Source organism: Limulus polyphemus, unplaced genomic scaffold, assembly GCF_000517525.1.
Source record: "Limulus polyphemus unplaced genomic scaffold, Limulus_polyphemus-2.1.2 Scaffold8964, whole genome shotgun sequence".
In the NCBI taxonomy this organism is placed as follows: Eukaryota; Metazoa; Arthropoda; class Merostomata; order Xiphosura; family Limulidae; genus Limulus; species Limulus polyphemus.
In genome coordinates this window covers 12,048-25,031 of record NW_013674574.1, presented here as the reverse complement: position 1 = coordinate 25,031, position 12,984 = coordinate 12,048, and the positions used below count along the sequence as shown (strand labels likewise).

The following is a 12,984-nucleotide window of genomic DNA, read 5'->3' as shown; positions in this document are numbered from 1 at the left end:
AATTAAGTTTTACTGTAATGAAATTGAACAGACTGGAGCAATGTATGTGAATAAATGAACGAAACCCAAATTCAACCACTCAACCTGTCATTAATCCAAGTTATTTTCAAAATATAGGTTATATTTCAATAAAAATTAGATATTCAAATGTAGTTGCAATTTTACTCAACAGATGGCATACTAAGCCTTAGATCGTCAAAGGCTTTTTTTTTGCGTTTTTCTTTTAAAGCGTTTTTTTTTCACACACACTGGATTAGCTAAACACCAAAAAACATCAATAAAAAACGTTACGCAATTTTTATTTACCAGTTGAACATTTGATCAGGATTTTTGCGAGTTCTGGAATTAAAGGGGATTGAGGTGATCTTTAAAATAAAATAAAGTTGTGTTGTTAAGGCTCTTAGTTACAGTAATCAATACAGCATTAATACGAAGTGCATAAATGTTTATCAAGTGCTACTGTCAGTCGCTCTTAGTTTTTTGATGCACCTACTAACTTATACCAAGTCTGATATGAAACTGTTTGTTTGGTGTTAAGCACAAAGAACGATATTGGGCTACTGTACTCTGCCCATCGCGGGAATCGAAGCCTAATATTAACGTTACAAGCCCTCAGACATACTTCTGAGACAGAGGAGGGCCTGCTGGGAAACTATAAACTGTACTGATAATTAAAATAATTGTTAAACACGGACTGATCCATATATTTACGTAGGCTTAGTTCATCGGTACTCTGTATGATACCACGGGTACCAACATTTTGAAACAAAACTATAGGTACAAGCTTAGTGTACCCGTAACGCTGGTTGAGTGTCCGGAATGTCTCGTTTTCCATTTGTCTCCCCGCCCTCTTCATGCTGCCTGAAGTGTTTTTAAATTTAGAAAACGCACTGATGACGTTACTGTTACTTAGCTGGTAGTGTTTTATGACGAATGTTGGTAATATTTATTGTTACCTGGGACGTTTGAGCTGCTAGCTATTTCTTCGACAAAACAGGTTGGCTTCTGATTAAATTCAAGTGTAAAAATTCGAGTTGTAAGTGTAAATGTTTTTCCCCAAATCAACCAAGGCCCCGTATCAAGTACGTGTAGAACTTAGAATCCCACAAAAAATTCGCGAACTGAAGTTTTGTGCGGACTGTGTTTAGTCGACGACTTAATGACTGTTGTTAGATCGGGTAGATAAACTTAGATGTACGAACACACATAGCTTGGGAGAACTGGATATTATTGAAAATATAGACTAATTTTTTTGGAATCTATGCCCAAAATGTCATCTACGTACAAGTTTCCAGTGAGTGTTAACACGTTTTAAACTTATACTGTTAACAGATTGATTTTTTCTTGGTAAACTATATTTAAAACTACCGATTGTTCAGTTATTCGGAGCAAGTTTTTCGAACTTTTAATTTTACATCACTCAAATGTTAATTAAACGGTTTCGTGATTTATTATTTTGCTTTTGCAGTTTTTTTCATTATTTTTGGATTATGCCGAGAGAACAAATAATCATAAAGGAATAATAAGTAACTGATAAATTAACGTATTATTAAGGCAATCTAATAAATACAAATATTACTTTTAGTTTTATATCACCTAGTTTATTTAACATTTTAAGGCTTAAGTAGATCGTTAACTTGCTAACACTAATATTTATTTTTTATTCAATTTTGTGTTCCAATTCTATTGCTTATGCTTTAAAAAAACTTTATTGAATAGTTTAGACTAAATGATGTTGCCATTATTGGTAACTACTGATATTTAAATTGAATATGCCCTGTTACTGTAATTTATAAACTACCGTTTTATTTTAATACTAATGAGTTCATTAAAAAATATAAATACATTTGCTTAAGACTTAAGAAACACCAATATTTTTATAACAACTAAGATTCCTGTATTGTATTTGATTTAAAGTGTAGACCCAAAATTTTAAATTGATGTTAATTTACACATAATTGTTTTAAAATGGACAAGATGACGGAGAAGACAACATTACAACGAGGAATATATTAAATGCAAGTGAGCATGCTATGTTTGATTCGTCAAATTTAAAGTGTGTTCATAATTGATAATTACAGGCATACCATATGTTTGCTACCTCTTTGTGTTACTGTAAAAATTTGTAACAAATTTCATTTATTCAGTTGTATGTGTAGTTTTTCACATAACATGTTTATGAAGAAAGTTATTAAGTTTCTTTCACTCAAGCTATCGATTTTTCTGTGTCATTCACCTACGGTATCACCTTTTTCTTTTCATGAAAAACGTTTCTGCAAAATTACCCATACTGTGTGTGAAGGTAGACAGCGACCTTTTCCAATGGCAAGTCAGGTGATCTCTCAAGGTTATAACATCCCTTATGATTAATGTAAATGAACAACAGCGATGTGGGTAGCATAACTTGCCCTGGGAAAGTCTCACGTTATATATATATTATGTTTTCTCAAACTGGAACATATTTCTCAAGACCTTCACAATCTTTGAATTATGTGTAGTTTGCAATGACTGGTAGGATTATATATATTACCTATCATCTTATAGTACTGTTTTGTATACTAGAGCTGCCAGGACATGAATATTTGTTTGATCAGATTTAACTTCCACATTTGAAGTCTGTATTTGTAGTTGATAATCACATAATTTAGTTCACTATCTATTTAACATTTCATTATTCCAACTCTTGTTCTTCCGTCAGAAGCAAGGAATGAAAAGCCGAACACCCATAGATGTCAACATTTATGCCACCAGAAAGACCCTAGCTCAGGGTATGATGGACATAGCTTTGCTGACAGCCAATGCTTCTCAGCTGAAGTTGGTTCTCACTCAGCCAGATATTCACGAATATTTCCACATCACTGTTGTTCTTATTAGTACTTCAATTGTTCTGCAGGTAAGGAGAATTAAGTTAAAGATCTTCTACAGGATCCAGCTGGGTTATTTCTTTGTCTCTGATTCAGTATATCAGTAATGCCCCAGTTCTAAAGTTCAAACATATAAAGACATAACATTTAGCAGAAAAGTCCAATGACGAAAGTTGCCAGAACAATGAAACATACTTTTTTGCTTCGTAAAACAAGTTTAGAACAGGTGTAGAACAAGTTTTGATGTGAATTTTCAACAGTAGCTTTCTTCCTTTGTTACATAGTTGTGTTTCAGATTTTTTTCACTATTTTGAACAATGGTTCTCTTTCTTTGTTACATAGTTTTCTTTCAGATTTTTTTTCACTATTTTGAACAATGGTTTTCTTCATTTGTTATGTTGTTTCAGATTTTCTCACTATTTTGAACAATGGTTTTCTTCATTTGTTATGTTGTTTCAGATTTTCTCACTATTTTGAACAATGGTTTTCTTCATTTGTTACATTGTTTGTTTCAGATTTTTTTACTATTTTGAACAATGGATCTTCCTTATTACACTGTTAAATCTGGAACTTTTCCCACTATTTTTTGCAGTGACTCTCTCTTCCTTTGTTACATAGTCAAGTCTCAGGTTTTTTTACTGTTTTGAACAATGGATCTCTTTCTTTGTTATACAATCAACTTTCAGATTTTTTCCTATTCATTTGAATGACAGGTTTCTCTCCCTAATACAGCTAAGTCTCAGATTTCTTTACTGATGATTTTATCTTTAATAAGTTAGAGAATGAAGTGTTTGAGACAACAGTAAACATGTCATATTGTAGTTTCCACTGTAGAGATCACAGAATAACAGTAGGCCTGTCATGTGTATTTTTTTTAAATGTTCCTATCTTGTACTTTCTGTTTTTAGCATAAAACTTCCTGTTTTTTTTTATTGTGAGTAACCCCAAATATTTCATTTTAACCACACTTAGATGAGTAAAAATGCTGCTAGCAGGGGTCATTTGTTTTAACTACTCACACCATTATACAGTAGTGTGTTGTCTGTCAGTCAGTAGACACTAAAATGGCATCATGTAAGGGATGTTTAATGTTGCAATTTATATTGTTGAGACATCAGTAAAATGTGTGCATGTTATGAGATACGAGAAGAATTATGCACTCTGTAGGCTACAACACAGCATGAAATGTGAACTTCAAAAGAAAGAAAAAAAAAATTTGTTACCATTAATTTTGGTTTAGTCAACTCTTGAAACAGAACACTGCAGAAGTACATCTAATGTTATATCTTGAATGATCTTAGAATTTCAGTAATCCTTACACCTTACAAACAGATAGATGATGGTGATGTGTGTGTTTCAGTAAGTTTTGATCCCCATGCATTACTCTGAGACTTCGGCAATCTCTAAAGTTTCCAAGATACTTAACTTCTTTTGCGATTGGTAAAAAAACTAAGTATACGTTAAACGTTACAGCTTCGGTATTCGGAGTTTCCTACCCAATGATGAGAAGAGAGAGAGGATGGGGGTCAGCATCAAGTATATATACTTGGTTAGAGATGTCTATAAAACAAAACACATGGCTCCTCTATGACCAACACACTTCATTACAATATACCAAACATCAACTACATTATTTCCAGAAGCATCGTTTCCCAAAAGGTTTTTGGGGGGAAGAGAAGACTAACCTTGCATTGGCTTTCCAGTTCAACTATGGAGTCATTTGCACATACATGTAATAATGTGGCCTGATTAGAAACGTGTTACTGAATCTGTGATTTTGAGCCTCCTTCCAAGCTTGAGGGGTGGTTGCCTCTGTTTACCTGTCCACACACAAATGACACTACAGATTATTTTGACACATTACAACAGCTGACATGTTGTGAAAGCAATACTAAGTGTGAACCTAGACTAGACATTACAACAGCTGGCATGTTGTGAAAGCAATACTAAGTGTGAACCTAGACTAGACATTACAACAGCTGGTATGTGTGCCACAAATACCAAGTGTGAACCTAGACTAGACATTACAACAGCTGACATGCTGTGCCACAAATACGAAATGGGAACCTAGACTAGACATTACAACAGCTGACATGTTGTGAAATCAGTACGAAGTGTGAACCTAGACTAGACATTACAACAGCTGGTATGTTGTGAAAGCAATACAAAGTGTGAACCTAGACTAGACATTACAACAGCTGGCATGGTGTGAAACAAATACCAAGTGTGAACCTAGACTAGACATTACAACAGCTGGCATGGTGTGAACAAATACCAAGTGTGAACCTAGACTAGACATTACAACAGCTGGCATGCTGTGCCACAAATACCAAGTGTGAACCTAGACTAGACATTACAACAGCTGGCATGGTGTGAAACAAATACCCAGTGTGAAAATGTTGTTGAAAATAAAGCAGGTGTAGTGACTTACTGTTTACATCTTATTTTCTTACACTGTAATCTTGATCATATATTACTTTGTTTGGTATTCTATGTCCTAATAGTGTAGAGTCCCATTGTTCTGTAGCGGTTTAGGTACGTTTGAAGATTTGCCAACCGTTATAGAAATTTTAATGCAGTTGCAGCCATGTGTCTAACTATGCAGTGGTGGTTAAAATGTGTTCATGCATTGTTTTCATAGTAATTAGATACATATTGGTTAGACAGTTTAATGTATATAGTTTAAGTACGTGTTCAGTCCACAGATGTATTATATTAATGATTATATTTGTGTGTTGTTAGGTTGTGGTTTACACACGTACTTAGCTTCTTGTTCAGTCTTTCAAACAGCTTAAAATGAGTGTCTGTGTTTTTCAGGTTAGGGTTACCAGATAATTCACATTATGCAAGAGTTAGCTCTTTGATATATAATCTGTAATAAAACCTATATGCATGATATAAAACTTAAAATTGTAACCACCTGTCAAAACAGGTACATTTTGAAACTATTAACGATAATGTACAGCGTTTTCAATTGAATATAGTTATTTTGTCGTAAAATTCCTTTATTTTTATGGAAAATATTGCTCTCGTTGCAGAGACCCGCCAAAATTTTGCGGTCAAATTAGTATCTTTATTGCAACAGTATTTCTTTAAATACAGGATTTCTAGCTATTCTTTCATCAAAGACTTTTAATAATGAAAACTTACCACTCTGGAAAATCCATCTAAAGCTGCCCATGTGCATAAACAGGTTTCGGAACATAAATAGAAGTTTGTCAAAATTTTGGCCTCGACAATATACTGTTGAAACAGTTTTTTTACTTGTATGATGTATGCCTTACTACAAGTCTGCAAGTCTTAGGCTTAACATTAGTTAGGCCTATATTAAGTGCGGCCTATATTCCATAGTTACCACTGTAACTTGTGTACGTTTTTTGCTTTAGTTTAGTTAGGACTAAACTTTACCTTACTTAACGTTATCAGTCAATAAACTTATACTGTTATTCTATTACCTAATGTTCGACCTTTTTAAAAACTTTGATAAGTTCTTAATATGTTGTTGTAAAAATATCTATTGAAGTATATTTACATCCGCCTTTTGTTTACATCCATTGAACTGAAGTGCATGCGCATTTAGCATAGTAATTTGCGCACGCATTTTCAGGACAGACAAAAACTGTATTATCATATTTGATAGATTGGTCTAGTGTATTTTTGGGATGTTGTTACAGAGAAAACGTAGCCTCACCAATGTTTAACGAGGAGCTGTTACTTTCAGATTATTGTTGGAATCCTCCTCATACTGGTTGGCCGCGCAAACATAAACAGTGAAAATGAACAAGTTCGAGCTGACCTGTTCAACAACACCATCATCATATTTATATTCATCATCACTGTCATCAATGTTCTAATATCGGCATTTGGAGTCGGGGACAGCTATTCGGGTGGTGGTCCAGAGTGGACGAATCACGCGGATCCCCGTGTCACAGAGAAATTGACTGAAAGGACAGGAGCAGAAAATGATTTGGTAAGGTTTGCAAGAGCAGCCGGAGTTTATGATAACTGCACGCAAGAACTATAGATTGTTTGAAGGTATAATGTGTTCCGGGAAGTTGTTTTTTTTAATGCAGTCTTTTGGAAGAAATAAAGGTGTGTAATGTGATAAGTATAAAAATAGAGGCAGCTGTTTTATCAAAAATTCGTCTGAAAGATATACCAAAAAAGTCCTTTTTGTATATAGAAAAAATTATACGCTTCTAGTTGCAGTGGCAGGCTTAGCTTGAGTTTCTCAAGCTCTCCCAGATAATGAGCTGATTTAAAACTTTAAAACAAAATCAATTCCAACAAATTATATCTTAGACTGTCAACTACTTAAGGAAATAAAGGTAACTATGTAAATATTCATTTAGTTTCTGGTATTGAAATCACTGTAACACTGATATATAATGCGAAATGTGGTTTCTGTCCGAGCGTTCGTCTATCTCCCGTTTGAAAAGCTGCACACGCAGGCAAAGTTCAACATTTACTTTTGAAATGACGGGAGAACAGGCATGAATAATGTTAATGCCAAATTTTATTTCGCAAGCAGGATATTCTACACCAACTTGTTAGTAATTAATCACGCTACCATTCACATTTCAAAATGTGACGTAACTTAAATAATAAAAGTGTAAATATACCGTATGTTATTGTTGAGTGGCTCTTAGCGTGACTGAAATACTCAACAATTACTTTCCACAGTGGGCGGTATAAGTAGCTCAGAACTTTGTCTCTGAGTAAAATCAAGAGTGTATAAAACAATTAACTTTTTAAAGTCCATGAAATAATTTAAATTGATAGATTAACTTTTCTCGTCACTGGGGACGGGTACTTTTGCTTGTATCAATCAAATAAGGCTCACTCTGATTGCTTTAGAATAGTTAAACTGTCCAATCCGAACCTCTGTATCTCTTTAGAAAATTCAGTAGGGATGGTGAGGGGGCTGAGGTGATGTTCGACAAAAACTTGAGGGGTCTGCACTGTACAAATTGTTGGCACACATAATGTTATATTTAGGAAGTGAACCAGCTTTAACAATAAACATTTTTTGTTGGGGGCTACAGGGAAGGCTAAGGCACATTTTAGGGTTGCTTCATTCGTTGTTTTGAAGTAAAGACGTTCTACAGGAGTAATGAAAAAAAAATCTTGACGTTTTTTTTCAAAAACAAGGGTTTGTTGGATTATAGTTTGTTTCTTATACAAATTGACTCCTGTGGTTAAAGCTTTATTGAATTTTATGAAGAGTTATCTTTGCATTGAAGAACTACTTGGGTGTGGGCTAAGAGCGTGAAGTTAGGTCCCATCATTTGAGAATGTAAGCCTTCACTTCAAATCTTTATAAACCCTTCCATCCTGGCCGAAACGCTGGATCTTGCCACTGAGTTGTACGCGTCTTGAATAACTGGATTGATCCCATGTACCTTGTAAGGTCTTTATGATTGGCTGACCTGTTTCTAAAAAGTATAAAATACTAACTCCACCAGTGAGACGTGATGCACCGCACGTTTTATTTTGTGACTTTTCTAATTAATTGTATTCAAGTCTTGCCCACGTTAGTCACGTGCATGTTCCCAATTTGTCTTGGAGCCATACTTTTAAAAATACACGAACTACTGTAATTATATAATAGGTAAGATATACATAATACTGTAAAGTATCAAAACTGGGTTTAAGTTTTATATCTCTAAGTTTGATCTAAAACTTTAACACAACATTAAAAGCCTGTTTTAGAAGAACCGAAACATTAAACGTACAGACAGTTGCCTAATACAACAGGCGAAAAGCCCCAACAACTTAGGTTACCACGTCACTGTATCACAACTCCTGTTGTTGTGTATGAATAAGTATTTAGAAAATAATCACGTCCAGTGTGTTGGTGTTGCAACGGGAGCTACCTTACTTTATGGGTATTCCCGCAACCCGGTTCTATGTCACGATGTAATCATAGATGGCGCTTGATGCCGATTTTATACCCAGCAGGATAAGTAATTTTTTTGTATTATTTATAACTCCATAACGTGTATTGCGTATTTATGTGCACTGTTATAATATTTTTTAAACTGTATTCGAATATTTATACTTTACATTCGTTACACCAATGCCAAGAAAATAGTTGTTAAACTTAGCGTCACAAGCATCTAACGTCGATTTCTAGTTCTATCTAGTTTTTAGTTCGTTAATCACACACCAGAGCTACTTTGAATAGCTGTTTGTTTTAGAAAATCAAGTATATTGCCGTTTTTATCTATTAGAAATCCGCTTTATATTTAATATTTGTGTCGTGTGTATTGTTTAGCATGTAAACCACTTTTCAAGTAATAAAAAATATTGAAATAAAATGTTTTATGATGCGTAAAATGTGCTTGTTTTTTGTGTTTGAAACTCTTGCAACCCTGGCAACGAGAATAAATAAATCGAGCAGACGAGCTTTTCTTCAGTATGGCACTATATTTTCCAAACACTTTCGTTTATCAAAGATTTATATATATCATAAGTTTATATAAATGCTGTGTCCATCTCTGGACCGTATTTAGGTTTCTTATTTTGCACCATATGCTTTAGCAAAACTATAGAAAAGTAGGATAAAAGGGGCTTTCAATCCTTACTAACGAAATTTGAATCTCGCGAGTTCAAGAGTTTTTACAGGAACTAGAGCTCCCTCCCCGCCCCCCGCAAGTCCGAGAGCTCGTAACATTAAATATCGGATTTCGATACCGTGTTCAGCAGAGCACAGATAGTTCATTGTGTAGCTTTGCGCTTAGCAACAAGAACAAAAGGAATCCTAGCGGTTAAAGTCCACACTATTGGTTATTCATAGAAAGTCTACAAATAGTTTGAACTTTAATGGAAATAACAAGATATTTTAAGGCCCGATCGTTACAGATGCTTGGTTTTCGCAATACAAGTCAAAATTGAATGAATAAATAAATAAATTAGTAGGCCCATAACAACAGATGAATGTAAACAAGTGGAAAATTCATAAATACAAACAATAGAAATATTTGGATCAACGTTGTAGTGTTCAGCTAATTACGTGTTTAATGAGTCGGGGATACAACATTCGTTGTGACAACACTATGGAATAAGGATGTCCGTCCGTTCTCTCGGAAGAGTTACATTACCACATCCAATCCTAAGGCCCGGCATGACCAGGTGGTTAAGGCACTCGACTCGCAATCCGAGGGTCGCGGGTTCGAATCCCTGTGACACCAAACATGCTCGCCCTTTCAGCCGTGGGGGCGTTATAATGTGACGGTCAATCCCACTATTTGTTGGTAAAAGAGTAGCCCAAGAGTTGGCGGTGGGTGGTGATGACTAGCTGCCTTCCCTCTAGTCTTACACTGCTAAATTAGGGACGGCTAGCGCAGATAGCCCTCGTGTAGCTTTGCGCGAAATTCAAAAACAAACAATCCAATCCTGATGCGTAAATATACAGGTTCCCCACCTAACACTATACATGCGTTTAAGTAAATAACGTCGGAGAAATTATGATAAACTCTATTCATGAGAAATTGAAACATTTTAGGTCATATCCTGGTTTGTTTGTTTTTTGTTATAAGATTTCACAAATTTAACCAAATAATCAATTTAACATTTTTAACTGAACAAGAAAAAAAAAATCTTTGAGCTATCGGACCTTCACACTTTTAATCTGAGAGTCCCTGGTTCGAATTATATTGCCACAAAAACACACTCCGTACTTGATATTTAGAATCTTCCTTCCCTCTATAGTAGCCCCCCCCCCCTCCAGTGGATATTTAGAATCTTCCTTTCCTCATTCATAGTATATTTCGAAAGGTCCCCCTGTAGCACAGCGGCATGTCTGCGCACTTACAACGCTAGAATCTGGGTTTCAATACCCGTGGTTGGCAGAGCACAGATAGCCCATTGTTTAGCTTTGGGCTTAGCTACAAACAAACAATCCCTCTATAGGCTGTCAGTTCAAAACTAGGGACGGCTAACGTAGATAGAATTGTATGATTATCAGGAACAGTTTTATATTATAGTGCACGCGCTTTATTTGGTTTGTATTCCTTAAAAAATGCACGAGATGTTAGAAGAAAGAATTATTACAAATGTCTCGTTTAAAACGGTCACAGTGAAACTAGCTCATTTCTACTGTCACACAAGCAAAGTCTACAGAATGAATGTATTTCTTGATAGAGATTAATTATTCCTTTAAAGAACTACAGGAACCCCGATGAGCTCAAGTTGATTCTATTCAACAACAACCAGTTGGATGCTGGTCCATGTGAACCATTACACGTTTGTTGTAACTGTATGATGCCAATGACAACAACAACCAGTTGGATGCTGGTCCATGTGAACCATTACACGTTTGTTGTAACTGTATGATGCCAATGACAACAACAACAACCAGTTGGATGCTGGTCCATGTGAACCATTACACGTTTGTTGTAACTGCATGATGCCAATGACAACAACAACAACCAGTTGGATGCTTGTCCATGTGAACCATTACACGTTTGTTGTAACTGTATGATGCCAATGACAACAACAACAACCAGTTGGATGCTGGTCCATGTGAACCATTTCACGTTTGTTGTAGTTGTATGATGCCAATGGGGGGAGGGGCGATCTAATTCAAATAATTTAAGCCCAACGTAAGGATCAACACGAGACTTCCGATATATATTAAACACTCAGTAGATAATACTATAGATTATATACCACCGTATATCATACGAACCTGTAATATACAAGAAATGTACTACACGAATAACCAGTCAACCATGAAAGAACCGTCCCTAGAAGGTTTATAAAGAGATACGGGAAGAGCAAAACCCTCCAAGCCTCGGGGAGGGCAGAATATAGGGGAATAATATTGCTCTAACTAAGAAAAACATTAACCTCCTTGCACAAGTCAATGGCATCCTTCCGTAAAAACTGTGGAACCACCTCGTATAATAAATCCTGGAACTTGTACAATCCCAGCATCTAGAAACTCCTTAAAATAAAGCAAACGTCCTCAATCATCTGTCAATAATGGATTATGAAACAAAGACTGTTTAAAAAATCTCCAGCGAATCAGATTTAAGATTCAGGACACACCAACCAGTACAAACTTCCTGGATGTAATGAACGCAAAAAAATCGAGGAACAATTCGACACCGCAACAGCTCAAACCAACCCCCCCCCCAGAAAAAAAAGTGACTCACGTACGTACCGAGAAAATAGTCTATTAATGAACCCAAGACGTCATGACAATCCTGATTAACACATTACTGCAATAATTTCAAACGAAAAACATACCTACGTAAACCACTTAAAATAAATAAACCCCCTCCGACCAATGTCGAATTAAGATTTCATATCAAAATTCATGAACACCCCCCCCCCCTCATCTCCTATCCACGGAAACTGTCACACAAACTATTCGACAAAGACAACGCTTGAACTGGATACCAAATCAAAGGCGTTACAAAAGAATTGAAGGATTTATCCCGAAGAGACAACGCGTGATTTTAGCATCTACGACAGACAAAGTAGAATAAACCCTAACCTGAAAACTTCCATGAAAAACTGTACCGAAGATACGGAAACTATCATTACCTACCCAAAAACTCTCATAAAAACCATCAGCCTTCCCACCTCAGTTACCTATCCCACTGCTCTTTTTATACTTAACCTGACCACCAGGGGTCTTAAATCGTTGGTTATAATTCGAATATCACACCCTTATAAACGATTATTAAGAATGGCTGGCTGATTATATAGTGTATTTTGCGCATGCTCTTTAATTCTTGAGCACAAACGACGAACCATAGCCAAGGCTAAGGGGGATAATCTGTGAAAATATGTCACGAATCCCAGCAGAAGTTTTCTTTATTTTACACTCTTCACTCCGATGTAAATATATATATATATATAATATGTCACGAATCCCAGAAGAAGTTTTCTTTATTTTACACTCTTCACTCTGATGTAAATATATATATATATATAATATGTCACGAATCCCAGAAGAAGTTTTCTTTATTTTACACTCTTCACTCTGATGTAAATATATATATATATATAATATGTCACGAATCCCAGTAGAAGTTTTCTTTATTTTACACTCTTCACTCCGATGTAAACATATATATATATATAATATGTCACGAATCCCAGTAGA

General features: G+C 35.4%; 1 protein-coding gene across 4 annotated transcripts; it reads left to right on the top strand.

The window, feature by feature from the left end:
* The first annotated feature begins 757 nt into the window (after positions 1-757).
* Positions 758-8,949, top strand: LOC106475673 (ninjurin-2-like). 4 transcript variants are annotated; one of them, XM_013936352.2, is made up of 3 exons: positions 758-1,294; positions 2,702-2,893; positions 6,586-7,046. In XM_013936352.2, exons 1-3 carry the CDS (start codon positions 1,262-1,264, stop codon positions 6,886-6,888), a joined length of 528 nt encoding a protein of 175 aa, XP_013791806.1. In that variant the 5' UTR covers positions 758-1,261; the 3' UTR covers positions 6,889-7,046. The 4 variants fall into 4 exon arrangements, with proteins under 4 accessions (XP_013791806.1, XP_022235439.1, XP_022235438.1 ...); XM_022379731.1 differs by having other exon boundaries at positions 769-997; XM_022379730.1 differs by having other exon boundaries at positions 770-997; positions 2,699-2,893.
* Positions 8,950-12,984: the final 4,035 nt, after the last annotated feature.